General features: G+C 37.5%; 3 protein-coding genes across 5 annotated transcripts; 1 reads left to right on the forward strand and 2 right to left on the reverse strand.

Annotated features, from left to right (window-relative positions):
* The first annotated feature begins 96 nt into the window (after positions 1-96).
* On the forward strand, positions 97-4,699 carry LOC144050793 (uncharacterized). Its single transcript, XM_077564384.1, has 2 exons — positions 97-512; positions 784-4,699. Exons 1-2 carry the CDS (start codon positions 383-385, stop codon positions 2,085-2,087), a joined length of 1,434 nt encoding a protein of 477 aa, XP_077420510.1. The 5' UTR covers positions 97-382; the 3' UTR covers positions 2,088-4,699.
* Positions 2,345-8,599, reverse strand: LOC144050791 (uncharacterized). 3 transcript variants are annotated; one of them, XM_077564380.1, is made up of 3 exons: positions 8,219-8,599; positions 6,840-6,902; positions 2,345-6,647 (listed from the first exon to the last, which is right to left on the reverse strand). In XM_077564380.1, exons 1-3 carry the CDS (start codon positions 8,322-8,324, stop codon positions 5,344-5,346), a joined length of 1,473 nt encoding a protein of 490 aa, XP_077420506.1. In that variant the 5' UTR covers positions 8,325-8,599; the 3' UTR covers positions 2,345-5,343. The 3 variants fall into 3 exon arrangements, with proteins under 3 accessions (XP_077420506.1, XP_077420505.1, XP_077420504.1); XM_077564379.1 differs by having other exon boundaries at positions 8,201-8,599; XM_077564378.1 differs by having other exon boundaries at positions 6,840-6,905; positions 8,201-8,599.
* Positions 8,600-8,739: 140 nt separating this feature from the next.
* Positions 8,740-19,589, reverse strand: LOC144050787 (adhesion G protein-coupled receptor G3-like). The gene is made up of 13 exons (XM_077564370.1): positions 19,460-19,589; positions 18,341-18,403; positions 18,213-18,261; positions 17,522-17,609; positions 17,055-17,183; positions 16,708-16,863; positions 16,571-16,625; positions 16,395-16,486; positions 15,833-15,951; positions 13,349-13,629; positions 13,037-13,139; positions 10,681-10,994; positions 8,740-10,349 (listed from the first exon to the last, which is right to left on the reverse strand). The coding sequence occupies exons 1-13, from the start codon at positions 19,536-19,538 to the stop codon at positions 10,234-10,236; spliced, it is 1,644 nt and encodes a 547-aa protein (XP_077420496.1). The 5' UTR covers positions 19,539-19,589; the 3' UTR covers positions 8,740-10,233.
* Between the last annotated feature and the right edge of the window lie 1,690 nt (positions 19,590-21,279).

The raw sequence follows: 21,279 nt of genomic DNA on the forward strand, positions 1-21,279 counted from the left end.
TTTTAAACACTTTATTATTTTTCTTAACGCAAAGTTAAGTTTAGCTATTTAGCTTTGTGACTGTGACAGGAAGTTTGTCCAAACGGGTTTGCCGTACTACGTTTTACTACGTACTTAGTTTTCGTTATGGCAGCTCGTGTTTCACGAAATAATTCTTCCCGGATTATTACAGAACTTTCTTAAACATTGACGCAGCCCGTCAAAAAAACACATTTTTTCTGGATTAAAATATCTATCATTAAATCTTCGTGTTGGAGTAAATTTGTACCGATGCACGTTGTTGAAGCTGACTAGATTCCTGATCTACCCTAGCGACATTAGCTAGTCGCTAACAAAGAGACGCGTTTGATACAAACACAAGTATTAAGATTACCATCGGAAAATGTGTGCAAAAACTGTAAAAGAAGAGTACGAGGATGAACATTGCTGGACTAAAGAAGAAGAAGAACCACAACGTCGACGACTGGATGACGTTTTCAACAAGCTTCAAAAAGCTGTGTTACACAGAGCGGGTTTGTTCACTCATACTCTTACTTGTTATTTATTTACACATGTGCCAGTCATAAGAAGACTGCATATACTGTGGCAAAAATCAAGCACTTCAAGTAGCCTTCCAAATTGTAGTTTTATTCCATTCTACTTTTGCATTTTATGCACGTTCCAAAGTGAGTCGACGTTACTGTATGGTTATGCATTTGTTCTGTTAATTTTAATGGGGACATTTGCGAGATGTAAATTAGATTTTTCTTAACTATTCCGTGTGTGTCTTTTTATGTCCTGCAGATATTGGCGAAAAATATCTTTCTCCTGAGCAACAGGACCCACAGTCCCCTCACAATGAGGAGGAAGTGAAAGATGAGCCGCTCCACATTAAAGAGGAAGAAGACCCAGAGCATCTGCACATTAAAGTGGAAGAGGTAGATGTGGAAGCCTTCACGAAGTTTCCGTTCATTTTGTCACCCTTGAAGAGTGAAGACGATGAAGAAAAAGGTCAAAGTGCGGATGCTTCAAGCAGCAGTCAATACATGACAACAGAAGCACAAGCAGACAGCCTCTTGGCGCCACTATCAGACAATGACGACACCGTGTCAAAGTCTCCTGATACTGATGGCGATGAACAGTCTGATGATGATATGACATGTCACACTGACAACAAACGCTGGAAATGTTATCAATGTGGCAAAACCTTTTCCAGCAAGTCATCATTGGAAATACACATGAGAACACACACTGGCGAGAAGCCTTTTGCATGCTCATTCTGCAATTTAACTTTCAGTGCTCGCTCAGGATTAATTCAACATACAAAAACACATACTGGGGAGACTTCTTTTGTTTGTTCAGTTTGTGGTAAGGGCTTCATTTTAAAGGAAAGTTTAATAAGGCACACAAGAACACATACAGGAGAAAAACCGTTTGCCTGCACAGTTTGTGGTAAAAAATTCTCTCAAAGGGGCAATTTAGGAACACACATGAGAACACACACTGGCGAGAATTCTTTTGCCTGTTCTGTTTGTGGTAAGGGTTTCTCTTTAAAGGAAAGTTTAATAAGGCACACAAAAACACATACTGGAGAGAAGCCTTTTGCCTGTTCAGTTTGTGATCAGAGATTCTCTCAAAGGGGAAACTTAAGAACACATACAAGAACACACACCGAGAAGAATTCTTTCAACTGCTCATTTTGTAGTAAAACCTTCTCTATAAAGGAAAGCTTAACAAGGCATACAAGAACACACACTGGAGATAAGCCCTTTGCCTGCTCAGTTTGTGATCAGAGATTCTCTCAAAGGGGAAACTTAAGAACACATACAAAAATACACACTGGAGAGAATTGTTTTGTCTGCTCTGTTTGTGGTAAGGGTTTCTCTTTAAAGGAAAGTTTAATAAGACACACAAGAACACACACTGGAGAGAAACCTTTTGCCTGTTCTGTTTGTGGTCAACAATTCTCTCAAAGGGGAAACTTAAGAACACATGTAAGAAAACACACTGGGGAGAAACCATTCATTTGCAGTCTACGTCCTAAAAGTTTATCTAGTAAGAATGTTACAACAGCCAATTTTGCCGGCGAGACTAGCAGTGGTCAATGAACTTTAAACAGACTTAGTGCTATGCTGTAAAAATGTATACTTAATACTGAATAAAATGAGACGGTGGATTTGATGGCGATGGTGTAAAAACTTTAAACCAATAAATTCACATGTGACAAAAGAACCATGGTGGCGTGTACTTTAGCGCCAGGAGAGTTTCATACTTAAATTATTGTATTTGTGGTCTGGGGATTGATGAATGAAGTCCCCACTGACCATATGAGGGCACCTGTAGTGTTTGTGTATTTAAACAGATGATAACAAAATGTTGACTAGCTGGGGTGAGCTTTAATTTGAGTTTTCACCATAACACCTCCGAGAACGACTGACTGGACGTAGCTTGACAAATCATCTAGTTTACACATACCGATGATGACATCACATAATAACGTACCATACGTACAACATACCATCCTTTCTTTGAGTCACTTGGACTCATCTTAATCAGCAACACCATTATACATGAACATTTTCTTAACTAGACAGAACATCAATAATAATATATTTTAACGCACTACATTTATAAAATAAATCTCAAAGTGCACACTTTAACTTTGATTGAGCTCACCTACTTGGGTCAGAGCTCTGACGCCTTAGGGAAACTATGTTTATGTGACTGTCTTTTAAATTTATTAGAAGAATGAGGGGCTTATGATCACCCTGCAAGGTAAAGGAGTCTTGGCCATATAAATATCTGCAAAACTTATCACAAGCCCAGACTGTGGCAAGGCACTCCTTTTCAATTTGCGTAGTCATTACTGTGTCCAAAAGAGAAAAATACTTTGGCTCCTGCAAGTTTTTGTAATATATCATCAATAATAAGCAAGACATACTTCTACCGCTTCATTGCTTCTTGAAGTCCACACCGAGTCTTGGTTGGTCTTTGTTCTTTTTGGACACAGCAACCTTTGGAGCACACTGTTATGTTGGTTCGTTTGAATACCACGCAATCCAGCTCCTTCTTCACCTTTTGAAGAATAAGCACAGCCACAGATACACGCCTCGCAGTGGTCATGCTGTATGTTACGGCAGCTCTTTCAGAGTACTATGGTCAGTTTGTCGACTTTGGCTGAAAATTATTACTATTATGATTATTTCATTCTCGTTTTTTACTTCCTCTGTGTTTAACCAGGCTAATTGATTGCTACCGCCACAAGTCGACTCAGCAGGTTTGTGATTCTTATATCTCATTCACTTTCAAACTTTTATTTCTTTTCCACCTTATAGCAGCTATTGGTGTCCCACACAATTCACTTTACACCCTGCAACAGTCTGTTTTCTTCAATGGGGTCTTAAATTTTTCTTTATACATATGTAAATTATACTTTAATTGTGACTTAGAGAGTCCGCATGAAGATGTTCCAATCCTGAATTAAATTTGCAGACTGAACGGAAATAAGTAAGTCAATTTTATTTATATACTGTTGCTCTTCTCGCAGAGAGGACTCACAAACTCATGCAGTCATACACATTTAAAATACAGAATTATGGTTATTTATTTTACAGCTAATATAAGTTATGCAATAAAAAACACACACAAATAAATAAAATTAAATGGAGTAAAAAATATATATATATTAAATAAGTCTTACTGGAATGCCTGCTAAAACAAATGTTTTAACTACTTTTTAAAATTAAAAAGCTTTCTCGCCGGTGTGCATTCTTGTTTGTATGTTAATTTGGCCTTACGAGCAATCATTTTACCACAAACCGAGCAGGCACAAGGTTTCTCTCCAGTATGCGTTTTCATATGATTTGTTAAAGTAGACCTTTGAGCTACTCTTGTTGAGCAGGAACAAAGGTATCTCTCCAGTGTGTGTTCTCGCGTGTGCCTTCAAATGTCCCCTTTCATTCATTCCTTTCCCACTAACTAAGCAGAAAAAAAGGTTTCTCTCCAGTATGTGTTCTTAAGTGCTCACTCAAATGTCCTTTCTGAGCAAATTGTTTTTTGCAAACTGAATAATTGAAAGGTTTATCTCCAGTGTGTGTTCTCGTGTGGGCGTTCAATTGCCCCTTCTTTGTAAATCTTTTACCGCAAAGTGAACAGCTAAAAGGTTTCTCTCCAGTGTGAAGCATCATATGCTTTTTCAAAAAAGACATATAGGCGAATGTTTTGTCGCGTCTCATTATTGGTAGCAGCTAGCAAGCTAAGCTAATTGGTTATGTGTCAGCTTGCACAGACACAATCTTGTCAGGAAATGTTAAGCCTTGCCCTTATGGATGATGTTTTACTACAGTATACCTGTATTAGTGATATGATGATGAGTCTTAAAAACATTCAGTACCAACGGATGAAAACTATTAAAACGAAGCGCATTTGATTAGCCGAACGGACACAGTTCGTTTTCGTCATAGCTGGATTGAATTATTAGGTGAGCATAATAATAGCAGGCTGTGTATTATGTCTCTGTATGATATTGCCAATTTAAGCTAAAAGGACCTATGCCTGTATCATCCTTTATATTGGGATTATTAGATCAATATCAAAATCATAAATTGCTGAAAACGTTGTAACATCATTGTGCAAAGATTTCTGTATTGTACACATTATGTATACACAAACCCAATAGAAATATTTCAATTTTAAATAAAGCTAAACATTCTGTATTGTTGGCATCTGTACAGTATTTCAGTTACTGTATATATGATTTAGAGGTAATAACTACAAGTTCAATCAGGCCATTAATGACTCATTAAAACAAGTGAGATAACACATATCATCCACTACACTGGACGGCCGCTTGGATCACACTCATTCACTCCTATTGCAGGTAAAATGATTAAAACAAGCATGTACACAATAGTTAAAATTCCTCTAACAGTACAGATCATGTACAAAGTTAATATTTTATCAAAACAGGCAAGTGTTTAGAGATAGAGAGGGGAGTAATAACTTCTATATACAGTATAAATTTGATCCTGTGTGGATGAAAGAAAATCATAAAGAAAATCTAAACGAGGGCCAACAGTTCTAGTTTTTAAAAGGTCATTTAATATGTACATTGTAAAATTATTCCATACTAGAAAAGGACAGCTAAGATAAATCACCAAGTATAACATTCAAGCCAAGTGTATGTACACTTCTGACTTCAAATGTAAAGCTGTTAGAATTAAAATATAGAAGAAAGATTTTGACCACTATTGTCATTTGAAGACTCGTATTTTATTCAGGATCACATAATATATTTTCCATCTCACCACATACAATGTACAATTTATTTACAGTAAGCTTTATTTAGTGTTGCTTTTCTCACTATCACACTTGTGCCTCATCTCTCTCATCATCGTGTATTCTTGTGTGTGTTGTCAAAGTGCGTCTTTGAGAGAATCTTTTACCGCAAACTGAGCATGCAAAAGGTTTCTCGCCAGTATGTGTTCTCATGTGTTGAACTAGTCCTGTGCTATCAATGAAAGCTAAGTTGCAGACCGAACAGGAAAAAGGTTTCACTCCAGTGTGTGTTCTTGTGTGTGCTTCTAAATTTCCCTTCTGGGTGAAACCTTTACCACATACTGAACAGACAAAAGGTTTCTCCCCAGTGTGTGTTCTTGTGTGTGTTCTTAAATGTGCCTTTAAGGAGAAGCTTTTGCTACAAACTGAACAGGCAAAAGGTTTCTCTCCAGTATGTGTTCTTATGTGGCGTATCAAACTTCTCTTTATGGAGAAGCTTTTATCACAAACTGAGCAGGCAAAAGGCTTCTCCCCAGTGTGGGTTCTTGTGTGTGTTCCCAAATGTACCTTCTGAGTGAATCTTTTACCACAAACTGAGCAAGCAAAGGGTTTATCTACAATGTGAGTTTTTCTGTGTCTTCTTAAGTTTCCCCTTTCAGAGAACTTTTGACCACAATGTGAGCAGGCAAAAGGCTTCTCTCCAGTATGTGTTCTTATATGTGTTCTTAAGTTTCCTTTTCCAGAGAATCTTTTATCACAAACTGAGCATGCAAAAGGTTTGTCCACAACGTGTGTTCTCGTGTGTACTCTCAAGTTTTCCTTTCCAGAGAATCTTTTACCGCAAACTGAGCAAACAAAAGGTTTCTCTCCGGTGTGTGTTCTCATGTGATTTGTCAAAATAATCTTTCGAGCATATATAACGCCACACACTGAGCAGGTAAAAGGTTTTTCCCCGGTGTGTGTTCTTGTGTGAGTTACCAAATGTCCCTTCTGAGTAAATGTTTTACCACAAACTGAGCAGGCAAAAGGTTTTTCCCCTGTGTGTATTCTTTCATGTTCTTTCAAACCTGACTTGGAAGAAAATATTTTCTCACACTCATAACATTTCCAGGGATTTTTGTCAATTTGATGTTCCACATCACCTTTTGAATGTTTATCATCATCAGTATCAGAAGAGTGTGTTGTTATGTCACCGCTGTCAGATAGTGGAGGAAAGAGGCTCTCTGCTTGGGACACTCCATGGTCTCCATCACCCTCTTCTTCTTCATCATCTTCACTCTTGACAATGACAGTCAAGGGAAACTCGGCGACAACGGCCTCCTGCAATTCCTCTTTAACGTGGGAGGGTTCTGGGTCCTGCTGCTCAGGATGAACATATTTTTCAATGACATCTGCAAGACATAAGAAGACAAACACACACGTTTTGATTGACTGTACTGTTGTCTATAATTCTAAATTTCCGTAAAATCTATATATAAATAGTATTGCAATATTTGACTCAATGTTCTTTACAAAGCATAATAGATAACTGTTTGTGCAGGGTATAAATTTATAAATTTTTACACACTGGTTGAAAAGCTCACCTTTGTCTGAAACATCATCAGCCAAAGTAGGAGTTACACTGGTCAGGCCACTTTGTCCGGGCACTGCTTAAAACATACAAATCACATTTTAAAGTGGGTTCAAAATATATAAACACTAACACTTTATTTTTTAGAACGTCTCGAACGCCACAGTTATAAAATATAAAGCTATAAAAATATAAGCTTAAGTGTTTTAATAACTACTGGCAAGGGCAGAGTTAAGAAACTCGAATACTAAGTACAAATGTTCGTTTAAGTCATATTTAAGACACTGTGATTTCTATTTGTTCTGCAATGTATAATGTATAAGTAGATATAATCGATACCACTAGTATTTTTTATACAAAAACAAAACAATGACAGATATTTTTAAAGAAAGACCTATACAGTATATGGCAGTATAGTGTTTTTCCTTTAATTTGCATGAAATTACTGGCAATTTTCTATTTGTCAAATTTCTAATACCTGATCAAAAAATGGCCATAAGAGGGCTGCCAATATCAGTATTGGATGGTCGCCATGGCGAGCAGATACCTTGAAATAAGGCCAGTTATTGCTACTTGTCCATCCCTAATATACATAGAGTATTCTTTAATTTTTTAAGCAATATCGTGAAAAACGGCAACCGTGATCACAAAGTCATATATATATATATATATATATATATATATATATATATATATATATATATATATATATATATATATATATATATATATATATATATATATATATATATATATATATATAACTCATTATCTGTGTGGTGAGAATCATGAAAAAAACAAAAAAAGCAATATTAGCAGTAAATCAAACCATGTAATATTAAAACTTCCATCAGATATCCCCAAACTTTTGACTGCAAAAGGGACCACACTGAAGCGTCACTGTCAATGAGAACTGAACATTGAAGTCACATTTCAGAATTGAAGCTAAAACTCAGTTTATTTTTTAGAAACAGGCCCTGCATTTCACTTCATATTAGAATCCACCGTATCTCCCATCTTTGATCTCCTAATGGGGATTTACTTTAGTGTATTTTTAAGGATCACGCAGATTCAATATGCCCTACGATCCCAAGATGCTCTTCAACTGGTTGTTCCAAGAATGCGAACCAGATTAGGTAAAAGGGCCATTTAGCTTTACAGGTCCTAGTTAGGTGGTTACCTGGGGAGAATTTAAGACTGTTATAAAATATACAGAAAGCAACCGCAACAGAAGGTGCAAATGCGTCTAATAACTTGCCTGTAATCTGAACCTGTTGTAAATGTTACAGGGTTGTTTTTTGTTTGTTTTTAACTCTTGTCTTTTGGCTGCCTTGCTTTGCCAGATCTTAACAAAAGAGCTAAAAGTATACAAACCTGCTCTGTTTAACGCACCCTCAGGCTTCTTGAAAACAACGTCCAGTAGTTGACGCTGTGGCTCGTTCTCTTTTGTTCGAACAAAAATCTCCTCATCCTCTTCCTTAACACTCTTTGCACACATTTCCACACGACAATCACAACTCCTTCACCTCACTTGATATATGTTTAGCAGTGTGTCGACAACAAAGGCGTCTCTTTGTACGCACCTAGCAAGCTAAGTTAGCTGGAGCAGCTCCAAATTGCACCGAGACGAGTTTATCCGGACACTGATTTAGGAAATGTTTCTCTCCAGGTAAGTAGTGACGGCAGGCTTCAGTTTTACTATTAATTCGAGACGAATTATTGGGTGAAGCGCGCTTTTGTTTAGCCAAAACATGCACGGAAGTAAAGCTGCATTGAAACTTGTACGGCGACTTCACTTGGCCAAACTAGATTCAAACGTCAACTTGCAAATTAGAAACACGATTAACACATATTTACGACAAACTTGCGAAATGTTGCGCTATGAAGAAATACCAGGCTCTTGCAATTTTTTTAATGATATAAACAAACATTTATTAACGTTTATTACAATAATACACTATTGTACAATGAAGTGGAATCCTCAGTCTCAAGTTGAAGACATGGTGGAACTTGGAAGACAACAGTTTCCATTTGTATGAATTAAAAAGATTGTAACTGTAAAACATTACAACATTGAAATAAACCAAACCTGGATCAGCTAAAGGGAGGGTTAAAAATAGTTTTTTCTTCTTCTTCTTTTGGACATGTTATTACAACAGACTCCGCCGCCTAACATCTCATTTACATCCGAAAAAAATGGCTGGCGGGTTGAAGCCGTCGTTTATTGAACCCCGTCGATTAATAATGTTTTTGTGGAATATGAATTACGCAGAAAATTCCACCCGTTTTTATGCAACTCAGGGGGCGTCCAGTTTGACACATGCTGTCAACTGAAAACGACATCACAGGGCCTATGAGATTATTTTACAAATGTTACATGACCAAACCCAGAAAACAGGTGAGCCGTTGTCAGTACCAGATGTGATCGGGCTGCCAGATCGTATCGGAGTCGCCTAACGAACACGTTACGCTACAGGATTGGCCGGAAATTATCCAATTGACATCAAACATTGGAAAGAAAATATTAAAGATGATATGATAAAAATGCACGGACTGAAATTGTAAAAAAGTTAATAAACCCAAAAATCTAAACGCAAGATATATTGAATAAATAATAAATTGTTTGAATAAATGATAAATACACAAATAAATTGCCTGACAAATGTTGTCAGTTTAGATTGTTAATTGTTCCTATTATCATTAAGACTGTTTTTGTGATGTATTGTGATTGTGAACAGCTAAAAAAGAAACCGAACCGATGATTTTTTTTTCTTCCACACACACAAACACACACAAATACAAACATGGTCATAGGCAAGTTCCGGTAACCAAACCGAAGTGAATCGCGCATTTTGTTAGCGCTTCAGTAGTGACGTCACCGGTAAACGCGAAGGCGCTTCTATCTATTTTATTATTTCTTCAATCTTAAAGTATCCTGCTTTTGTATTCTTAGATTTACTCACGTGTTTACAATTTTAGTTCATACATTTTGTTATTTCAATGACATCTTTAATAATTTCTTTCCAATGTTTTACCGTCAATTTTTTTCCATATAACTTTATTGAACAATCGTAAATGGACAATTTCCAGTCAATCCTGTAGCCTGACATCATCTGTAGGCGACCCCGATACAATCTAGCAGCCCAATCACATCTGCTACCGACATTGCGTCCATTGCCTGAGCACTGTGATGTCATTTTCAGTCGACAGAAAGCAAGTAGCAAAATGGCTGCCCCCCTGAGACGGGTGGGTTTCAGAATACCGTATTTAGAATAGTGGGGGCTTATAGAACATATTATTGTAAAGAAAATGTATGACTTGACTATTTAATCATGCATGGAAGTGCACGCACACGCGCGCGCACACACACACACCTAACATAGGCAATAGTGCATGTGTGTGACATGTCAGCTGTTGAAGCTGGTGATCATGATTCTCTGAGAGGAAGTGTCTTTTGAAGAGGAGGCGGTGTCCGACTGAGACTTGTACGTCAACGCCAAAGACCACAGGAACACAAAGAACCCTTAAAGAGAGATCAATATGATACTATAGTGAATAATATGTGCAGACATTGAACCACAGGTTCTTAAAATGGGAACATATTAATGTAGATAATTTTTTTAGGTTGACTTCCTCCTTAAAGGAATGGTCTTTTTAAGAACAAACTGGGTATATTTTTTAGAATATTGTGTCAAAAATGTGTCTTTTCTAGATATACGTTTTGACTTGACTTGATTGGTATTACTATATGAAGGGGACTTTGGAAAAATGGAAAAATTATCCTCTGTAAAGTGTCCCTGGCCCAAAAAAGCTTGAAAACCCCAGCATATTTTTTTTTTTTTTTACTAACTGACCTTGCAGCGAGTTGAGCACGGTGAAGATATAGACGCCCAGCAGTGAAACGTAGGTGGTGCTAGACAAGCCAAAAGGTAAGCCCAGCACGCAGCTGAGGCCCAGCACGGTCACGCAGTCCTTCCACAACCTGCTGGCCTTGTCCCTGCTGCCCTTCGGTCCGAAGTCTTTTGCGCCGCCTCTTCGCAGCTTCCACAGCTTGAAGACCACCACGCCCAACATGCAGGAGTTGAAGAACACCACCAGGCATGGGAAGACCACCGTGGTGGCGTAGGTGACCGCTTGCCTATGAAGGAAATTGCTGCTCATCCAGCATCTGTTGGTTGGTAGAATAATTACACTGAAAAATTGGGTTTACAAAACAAGAAAAAAAGGAATGGAGTGCAGAATATATGACTTAGTTTATGTCAAATTATCTGCAATAGAACAGGAAAATTTTATTTGCAAGAATTTTTAAAACAAGTTCAGTGGTCCCTCGCTACTTGAGGTTCACTTATTGCCGATTCGCTCTATTGTGGACCCCCCCCCCTCATTTTCAATGAGTACTCCATAAAATTCTTTATTTATGCTGCTATTTTTTTCCTTTTGTGTAATATTTGAGTAAATATCAACAGCTATTATTTTCATTCAACACATTTTTAATCAAAATATACAACATTTGGTAAATTAAGAAACATGTACCCATTGTAAGTTTTAAAAAATGTTGACACTTTTCTTCTTTTAATTCTTCTTAGCAAGTCCTTGTCCCATCACTGGTGAGCTATTTTTAGACCAGATGTGTGTCTCATTCCTCCACTTCCTCCACTTGCAGGAGAAGCAATTATCTTCAAAGAGACTTCTTCTTTGCAAGCAACTCCGCAAGAAGAGCCCATTAAAGGTGACAGACTGGTATTGACCTTTTGCACGTGACGTCACCGCCCTCATGGCACAAAAGAGTAAACCAAATGTTGCTTTTTATCGCATACCTACTAATGAAGACGAACGACGTCGATTGATAGGAGCAATCAACAGAAAGGACTGGCAGCCCACAAAGTATTCACGGATTTGCAGGGATCATTTTTTGCAAGTTTAGTATATAAATGTTCATACATTTTACCAGTAAACATACACTCTAACAAAGATTGCAACAGAGGAGTCAAATTACAGCTTAGTTTTAAAGTGTACCTTTTTTTTTTTTAAAACTATTAAGTGCATGTTAAATGCACTTAATAATAATGTTTAATAATGGGGGATTTCGTCTTTGTGCTTGGAGTTTTTTACTCTGGAGCCGGAGTCATATTCATGAAATTACCGCATAGCTTGCCACTACGATAGTCATTTGTTCCATGCTAGTAAACTTAGTAACATAACATCACAGCGTTTCAGTATAGAACGGAATGCGTAAAAATAAGTCAGTTAGCATGATACACAAGTTTTACCTTTGCATTACGAGGTATATTATCCCCCGGTGTGAGCGTAGCATCTCGTCCCAGAGACCCAGCCAGCGACAAGCTTTTAAATCAGCCCCGGTGTAAGGAGAAAAGACGGCATTGACTACATAATGATTAAGGTCGTGTGCTGTGAATTCCGGAAAAGTCGTCAATTTGATTAACTTGGTAAAAACAGCAGGATACAGAAGGTAAGGGGCTGTTTTCAAACTAGCGATCTCCAATTTAAGTAAATATCACGCTCTATGAGTCCCGACTAAATGTGCAACTCCGACTGACAAGCAAACTTTGGTTGAAGTAATAGATTCCATGGCTCTATGGGCAAAAATAACTTTTAATTTGTAAAATAACAGTCACTAAGTTGCTCCGGGTCACGTCCACTTCCATTCAACTATCATTTCCCTCCGCCGTCCGTCATAAGGAAGTCGCGTGATCACGTGACGTCGGTGCAAATGGTCAACTAAGCTAAGATTACTCCTAACAAGCAATAGAACTTCGATAAGAAGTTATAATACCTTATTAAGATTTTGAAGGGGGGAAATGGGCTAATTTTGGTTGATTTAAGCATATCACCCTCTGTTTTTTTTTTTTTAAATTGAGGCCCTTAAGCTTGTTTCAATTATGAAATTCAGTTGAAATGTCATAAGGTGGCCTCCGAAAAAGCCTAAAGAAGCATTCCTGAAAAGAAACCAAATTGGTTTGAAGCAGCAATTTTAGGCATTTTTCAAGCTTGTCCTAGAGATTAGTACCATAGTACCATTAATTCTTTTTTTTTCTTGTACAGTATGATGGTTAGCCACCATTTTTATTTCCATTATTCCAATGTGAATTGTAACAGTTTAGAATGTTTCTGGATTATACTGTATGTATACATATACAATACAGTATATTAAATTTCCAAAACCAGTGATGAGGATGCTGGCTTACTTACAGTTGTATTGTTGAATTGTTGTTGTCGGAGTCCCGAATTTCCAGCGTGTATTTGCCATACAGACCGGACACGCCACATATCAGAACAATCAGTGTGGGCACACCTGAAGGGAAAGAAAAAGATTGTTATAAATAAATGTCAACATTTATATTGAGAAGACTCAATATGGATGGAAGATGGAACTCCACTTAACAAGACTGTACAGTATTTTGTATACATTATTTGCCAGCAAGTTATTGCCTGTGTTCAAATACATTTACAATGTATTTAAAAAGTGTGTTTTAAGTGCGAAAGATTTATATGTGCGCTTACCCCAGCCCACCGCACTCAGTTTGAGCAGGTATCTCCTGATGTAGATGTTGAAGACGCGCACCAGCAGGAGGTAGAGGTGGAAGCCCTCCAGGGCTGACCAGCAGACGGTGGCCAGCAGAGACCAGTGCAAAAGGAGGCCCAGACCCCCGCACAACCAGTCCGCTGGCTCCTCAGCGAGCTTCCAGGCCCACAAGCAACACAGCAGGAAGCAGAGGTGCAGGCACAGCAGCGCCCCCGTCAGGTGCATGTGCAGGGCGACCGCTCTTTCTGGCTGCCACTTGCTGAATGAGACAGACGTCATTGGAATACTGTAGCTCAGTGGTTCTCAAATTGGGAGCTCCGGATCCCCGTTGGTGATCAAAATAATAGAAAATAAATTGTATTGTATCATTAAAAAGTGGGACTGGTGCATCAGTAAAACAAACATAATAATCAAGTTACTCCTCCTGACCTTATCTTTGGGACAATTAAAACCTCTGATATTATTGTGATGTGTCACAGTCACATTAATCTGACATCCCTGCATTAAAAAAGTTTTTTTTTTTAAAGACTATAGTCAGACTATAGTCAGATTTGATGTAGAATCCAGTAATTCCTCACCTGGTTGCAGTCTGCTATTTACATATTTGTGAATTAATCTATTCTCATTTGGAACCTGTCCTCCATTATTTGCTGAAAAAGTCACCACTCAGCCTTTTCTGTGCTTTAAGATGGCTCCAAGCACTGTCTAAACAGCAACTGGTCCCAAGTATGACTAAGTGATCAAATTTTACTCAAAAGACAAGCTGTGTATGTTTGGAATGAGCTAACCTTGAAGAGTCTTTATCATGTGTATATATAGGGTATATGCCACGGAGGAGGCGGGACTTCCGACTTCCTGGTTTTCACACATCAGCTTTGTTCCCGTTTCCTGTTTGCGATGTGTGGGCCGCGTCCCAGTTCTTGCACCTTTGTGCCCCTCAGTTGCGCGTTCCCATCGACGAGTGCGAGTATGTAGTGTGTCTGTCTCAGTTGTCCGAAGCATTTCAGAGAGTTGATGGCGGGAACGCACGGGTGGGGGGCGCAGGGGTGGGGGTGCGAGTGTTGGAACGCGGCTATTAATGGCCGGAAACGACGCTGATGTATGAAAAACCCGGAAGTCCGTGGCATCTACCCCATACTAGGGGTGTCAGGTGATTAAAAATTTTAATCGTAATTTATCACATGACTTCAATAGTTAACTCACGATTAATCCCCAACTTTATATCTGTTCTAAATGTACAATTAAATATACGTTTCATTGACTTGTTAACATAAAAGTGAAAAAAATGTTAAACTAATAGAAATATGGCTGCATCTTTTAGTCATTGATACAGGAATTTAATAATAATTCATAAAATTGAGTTAAAATAAAAACAGATGTACTGTAAAAAAACAAATATGATATTGATTGTGTTAAGGTCACTTCTCTGCCACTAGATGGAATAATTGCATTTGTAAGACATTTGTGACAGCTTGGTGCATTTTTCTTTTCATATTAAGAGCTATCTAATTTTTTAACAGAAAATAACTTGTGAAATTCTGAACATTTTTAAAATTGTAAAAATATAACTTGACCCGAGTCTCCACAAATATATGCATTATTATTAAATTTATTACTGCTAAATTTTGAAGTGGACGTGTCTGCTGCGTTGCGACTGGAATTCTCCCAGTACAGGCTTTCCAAGTAAGGGGGTGGCCATTAATTGTGCATTAAAAAAATTGTGGCATGAAAGGAACTTTTAATTAATTTAAAGTTAGGCACTAATTTTGACACCCCTAATATACCGGTATACACACTTCTGGTGCATTTCTTTCAAAATCAAATGATCTATACAACATTTATTTTTTAAGGTAATGTAAGATGAGTTTGAAATGATATTAAACAGTTTTAGAATAATACTTTGCGGACTATTTAGTTTAAACTATTAATGTAAAATTTATGATATATTTGTGTGTGGGGTGTGTACTCAAGAGTTATTTTTTCAGGATACGCAATAGGGCTTGGCCTCCCCCGTGAATAGACGAGACCTACTGTAAAAGCTCCTTTTCTGAAATGAAGCGTGCAATATAACAAAAATAGTTGTATGCTATATGACCTTCTGCCTTGTTAAACTTTGACTTCAATATCAAGACAGTAGAATGGAAAATGTGACTTTTTTCTCTCAGTAGAGTACTACTTTCATCTCGACAAAAAGTGAATTAGTTTTTGTCAACTTTATAACTTATTGTTCTATTAAAAAAACAAAAAAGAACATATATATATATTATAACATTGGAATTTTTCAAATCTAAAAAATGTGGATTTGTTATAACTAGCATGACTTTTATGTTTAATTGGCGTTAGGATTACAAAAGAGTCTTGGAAAGCTTTTGCTCTTGTTGGGGGTACTTTGTAGATTACTTGCTAAACTGCTACTCAGACTTCTTCCACAATGTAAAGTAAGAAATAGTTGAAGGACTGACTTTAGACACGAGTAGACGATCAAGCTGATGATGGTGAAGACGACCGAGAGCGCTGATCCGACGTATGTGATCAAACTCAGGTTGAAGGCGTCCTCTTTACTCAGCGAGAGATCAGGGTTCTGTTCAAGGAAAAGTTCAGGCCACGTTAGATTGCCTCTGACTGCTACGAAAACAAAAGTACACTACATTCATGGAAGACTGCAACTGTCTTAATGTTTACAAAAACATGTAGGTAATCTTCATGTTGACAAAAAACTAAATATTTTGTTGTCTTTGGTATTTACAAAAACAACTCTTGTGAATGCCTTTGAGTGGTTCATCGAACATCTGTGAAGAGATTTGAAAGTCGAAAAAATCCTCATTTGACAAAAATAAATGTTAGGTTGTCAGCAATTTTTAAAACAGAAAAAAAGAAGGGGGAAAGAAGGACTGATGTTTACAAAAAGCACATATGGCCTTGGCGGAGGTCCAAACGTTATTCTCTTGACCTGTACAAGTTACTCTGTTTCTCGCTCATACATTCACCTCATGTTTCTGAAAATGTGAAAAATTGTGTTTTTACCACAAGTACAGCAAAGAAGCTCAAGTGGTTGCAACGACAAATGAATTCACTCCCAGTGTTGCTAGTGTTACAGCCAAACTTGCTCCACTGACCTAAAAAATATGCAAATGCTTCTTCATGATGGTGGCGGTGCTTGGAAAAGAAGACTCAGACGTAAGTCAGAGCACATTACCCACCAGTTCCGTCTTCCTCATTTAACTCCTCCCAGAACACACAAGCCCCGTCGGCAAGCTGAAACATTTGCTTAAAATGTTAGAGGACAGTCGATGGGGATTGAGTGGCCTCACCAAATGCACACATGATTGATTTTTACCTTCTTGCTGTATTTGAAGGTCAGTGTGATGGGTTCTGGGAGGTCCTGGAGCGGGTGTAAACCTGCCTGCACCACCAAGACGGTTTCCCCCAAAACTGTGCCTGTCAGGCCAGGAGGGCTAGGGAGAAGTCTTCTCCCTTGTTTTCTACTTGGGGGCTGTGGAATACAGTACAAAAGTAGGCCAGTAAATAAAAAGCCAAAGAACATTTCTTTGTTTGATTTTGATTTGTCTATGTGGGTGAGTACAGTACAGTAGATCTTGAGAACGTGCTTCCTTGCTTCATATTTGATTCAAGATTGATTGAACATTAAAATAGCCCCAAAAATATTGTACGCTCTCTACTGACCTTGAAATATGTGCTGTTGACCACGGTGACCACCACCAAGACGTGGTCCCTGGACTCGGACGTTCTGCTTCTCTGGAGGGCTGACGACGGGATGTGAACGCCATGTTGCAGAGTCGGGCGCTCCTCACTCTGATTGCCATTCAAGAAGAAATACGCAATATTAATTGCTGATTGATCTATGTCTGATCTGAGTCCATTGTAATATTGGGCCTGATTTTTAAACACTCGTGCCAGACTGAATTAATTAAATTGATGCCTGATTTTGAGTTGATTGTTCTATTTATGCCGGATCCGACTCAATGGTCACATCCAAGCCGTATTTGAGTCAATTTTAACGATTGTCACTCCACTCAATAATCATGCATGCATAACTTTTAAATAGCCATCAAAACCGGCACTAAAATATTCTTTGTTCAGTGAGTGACAGTCAAAACAAAATGAAAACACATTAAAAAAAATCATCTTACCTCTTTGGAAGGGTCAACGGTTCTTAAAATGAATCCATTACTGAATCGCCCTCTCGGTGTGCACTTAACAATCCGCTGCTTATAGCACCTTCAAACACAATAATTCATGTGACATGGCTTCATAAACTTCTATGCCATTTAGGCCAACATTTAAATGTTGTTCTAATACACTTTGTGTGGTCCAAAATAGAGGGAAACTTGTTCTAATTTATTCAAGCATAAAGTGGTTGGTTAACTTGATTTTTGACAGGCAAGACTGATAAAGTGCCAGACAAGACATCATTTGTATCACTTCTGTGTTTCCTACGCCAACACCTGACGTCAAAGTCTGAATCATTACTTTACTTCACTTTTATTTCATCTTTTGGTACACACTGACGTCATACTGTGTGATTTATTTATTTTTAGTCGACTATATTTTCTTTCTTCTCATTCTGGTCTGAAATGTGAATCCAATTGTTTTCAAATAGTTTAAGAAAATATGACTATTCCTTGTTGAATTTACTTTTGGTATATATTTTTTTATAATAAAAAAAAAGATGTTTAAATGGTGCATTTAAGGATTGAATGTGCTATTTATTGATCCATTCATTCATCATTCCATCGACTGGGAATAGTGTCACTTTTTGAGACACCATGTACATTGTTAGTATTGAACATATGATCTGCGAATGCGCTTAAAGGAGGTTACCTGGTCCAGGAAATTTCAGCATGGCAGTCAGAGAGGACGTCTTCACAGACTGTCAAATGGGGGACAAAGATGGGGAAGGTCAGAGGCATTGAGAAGAAATACAGAGATTATGGGGAGGGTCCACTCACAGTTTTTCTCACAGTTGGGGTTCAGCTCGGTACCGGTAGGGAGATCGTTGGACTCCTGGCAACCTTAACACCATCACAGAAGAAAAGGTTAGAATGGGGTTGGGGAAAGTAGAGATTTCTGAATTAAATTTAATTTAATAAAATAAAATAATAATGAAATGAAAATCACAATTTTGTTACAATGATTTATTGCAAATAATAAAACTGAAAAAGTGAAATAAATAAATCTTGTATACATTTAATATTTATTATATTAAATATTATGTTTTTAATGATGGCTAGATTCATTACAAATACAATTGCAAAATAGAATATATGTCTTTTTTAAATGAGATCATTTAAGATTTATTTGCAAATTATAAAATGAAAAACGGGGAAAATATGAGCAATTTCTAAACTTTAAACAATTTTTTAGAATACAAAATAATTGTAAAATGTATATACACATACAGTATACACATGGTACATACATATAAACGTATATATACACATATATATATACACGCACATGCACAATTCGCATATATGCATATACTGTACAAATTTTCATAAGCCATAATTTGGCAAATTTGATATTTTTTCAAAAATCTATACTTTTGGTCAGTCCACATATGTGAGTGTAATTTTTACGAATTATTTATCAACCTAAAGTGTTGAAAATGGCTTGCTCTCTTTGATGATGCAAATAATGTTACTGGTTGAACAAACATGCCGTTTTTGAGTCCCTTGAAAAGTGACCATTTTGGAGGTACAATATTTTGGCACAACGCCAACCATATATACTGTACATATACAGTATAATTGCTTCACGAGTTAATTTAATTATAAAACCTTTTTTTTTTTTCTTCAAATGACATGTTATTACGCCGCTTATAAAATAAACTTAACCCCTAATTCAAGGGTTGCGGGCGTGCTGGAGCCTATCCCAACTCTCTTTGGGCAGTAGGCAGGGTACACCCTGAACTGGTATTAAAATAAACTTTTACACAGTTTACACACAAAATGCAATTTCTTGAATTGAATGACATGGTCCATCTGTTTGTTTTCCAAACCAAAAGGACAGAAAAGTAGGGTCACCAAAAAAACACAGAGCACCCGGGAGGATTCGGACAAACTCACCCTCAACAGCGGAAGAGAACGCGAGCCAGAAGAGAAGGACGAGCACTTGCATCACGGGACCCCAATCCGATGCCGACATGTCCTTGTGTGACGCGTGTCACAAGAGCCACATCACTATAAATGAAACTGGTGCCGAGAGTGGGAGGACAGGAAGTGATGCGCAAATGAGTTTTTTTTTTTTTTTTAAATCAGATCTGCAGGAAATGACAAGTGTACAAGCACACAACACTTGTATTTTAATACTTTAAATTCTACAGAATTTAGGGGTAGTGTGGTAGTTAAGTTGAATTGACATTTTAGGGTCCTTGTAAAAAGTTCTCCAAAAAATTTAAGAACACATTGCTTTGCTTGACCCCGTCTTGATCGCCCATCTAGAACCCAAAAAATGATTAAACATATGTCCAGGAAAAAATGCTGATTTTGGTGTGTGGGTGTTAACATCAGTCGAGAAAAAAAGAGGAAGTTTCCTAACACGAGGTGTTGATCATTTCAGTAAGAAAAGCCACAGAGCTGCTGCCACTTTGCTGGTTAAGCGAAACTAAGAGCACATCCTCTTTGTGTACGCAAGAACTCAGGCATGTCCAAATGTCAAATGAAAAACACAAAAGTAAATTTACAGGATAATAGACACATTTTTCATTGTCAGAATATGAAAATATTTCACTCAAAAATGGCAATCTAAAAAAACAAGCGTGCATAAAAGTTTTCTGTGCATGTTTTATTATTGTGTTTGAGTGTTTGGGGGGGGTCTATTTTGTGAGTGAGAGAGCTTTTTGCATGTGCAAAGTTTTTCCAAGTTTGTCTGTTTAGGCGCAAAAATGTTTTCGTGAGACAATTTTTTTGAGATGCTAATTTATCATGTGTGAGTTTATTTAGTGTGCCAGTTTGTTGGTGGTGTGACTTTTTGTAAGTCACTGTGTGAGCGAGTTTTTTTGTGTGTGTGTGTGTGTGTGTGTGTGTGTGTGTGTGTGTGTGTGTGTGTGTGTGTGTGTGTGTGTGTGTGTGTGTGTGTGTGTGCAGTGGCGTGCACAGAGATTTGGGAGGGCAAGTGTTGCGGGGGGAAAAAGGGCACTTTTGTGCACAAGGAATTTACCTTACTGACAATTCCGAGATGACGTCACAAGTCAAGATGGCCGTCAAATTGGCGAACGAAATCTATCTGCTCATTGAAAATCGTTGGACTTTGGATTGTTGTCATTTGATTCGTGAGGATTTTTTTAATTTCAAAATGTGATAAGATGTCGTTTGTATGATAGTCACAAGAAAAAGCATTGCAATCTGCCGTTTGTTTTCACTGTATAAAGAAAGCATTTGCATTGTGTTGCATTGGGGACATATCAGAAATGCCCGGATGTTCAGAAATGTCAATAGAAGTTTTTAAATAAACATTATACACATATAATAATAATTAATAATACCCCACAGCTAGTTTTAATAACAGCCTATTGACTGCAAGACTTGTAGCATAGAAGTAACTTACAGTTATGGTTTGTACTAAATAATAGCTAATAATTTAGCTAATAATAATAGCTTCAGGCCTGCTGATTTAGTACAAATTACTTTAAAAAAAGATATATTTTTCAATACAATTAACCTTAAGGAGCAAATCAATGTTAAAATGGAATCTTTAAAAGGTGCTAAACTCTAGTTAACATGACTCTCTAAGGTCTTGACTTTGAGTCTGGCCTTTCATCTTCGTGCGTCTTTGATTTCATCCAAGAGAGCAGAGAGATGCTTCCCTTGACTGCTTGCTGTAGCTCCTTTTCATCTTCTAATTTCTAGGCATTATGCTACAATTATTAAATAAATAGACCAATTGT

This window comes from Vanacampus margaritifer, chromosome 4, assembly GCF_051991255.1.
Source record: "Vanacampus margaritifer isolate UIUO_Vmar chromosome 4, RoL_Vmar_1.0, whole genome shotgun sequence".
NCBI lineage: Eukaryota > Metazoa > Chordata > Actinopteri > Syngnathiformes > Syngnathidae > Vanacampus > Vanacampus margaritifer.

What these genes read in the sequence shown, in the direction of transcription:
- LOC144050793 (XM_077564384.1), top strand. Translation starts at nt 383, where the DNA reads ATGTGTGCAAAAACTGTAAAAGAAGAGTACGAGGATGAACATTGCTGG. An exon ending in AGCTGTGTTACACAGAGCGG is followed by an intron (nt 513 to 783) that starts GTTTGTTCACTC and finishes TATGTCCTGCAG; the next exon opens with ATATTGGCGAAAAATATCTT.
- LOC144050787 (XM_077564370.1), bottom strand. Translation starts at nt 19,538, where the DNA reads ATGTCGGCATCGGATTGGGGTCCCGTGATGCAAGTGCTCGTCCTTCTC. An exon ending in GTTCTCTTCCGCTGTTGAGG is followed by an intron (nt 18,404 to 19,459) that starts GTGAGTTTGTCC and finishes GATGGTGTTAAG; the next exon opens with GTTGCCAGGAGTCCAACGAT. An exon ending in CCCCAACTGTGAGAAAAACT is followed by an intron (nt 18,262 to 18,340) that starts GTGAGTGGACCC and finishes CCCATTTGACAG; the next exon opens with TCTGTGAAGACGTCCTCTCT.
- LOC144050791 (XM_077564378.1), bottom strand. Translation starts at nt 8,324, where the DNA reads ATGTGTGCAAAGAGTGTTAAGGAAGAGGATGAGGAGATTTTTGTTCGA. An exon ending in GGGTGCGTTAAACAGAGCAG is followed by an intron (nt 6,906 to 8,200) that starts GTTTGTATACTT and finishes GTATGTTTTAAG; the next exon opens with CAGTGCCCGGACAAAGTGGC. An exon ending in TGATGATGTTTCAGACAAAG is followed by an intron (nt 6,648 to 6,839) that starts GTGAGCTTTTCA and finishes TATGTCTTGCAG; the next exon opens with ATGTCATTGAAAAATATGTT.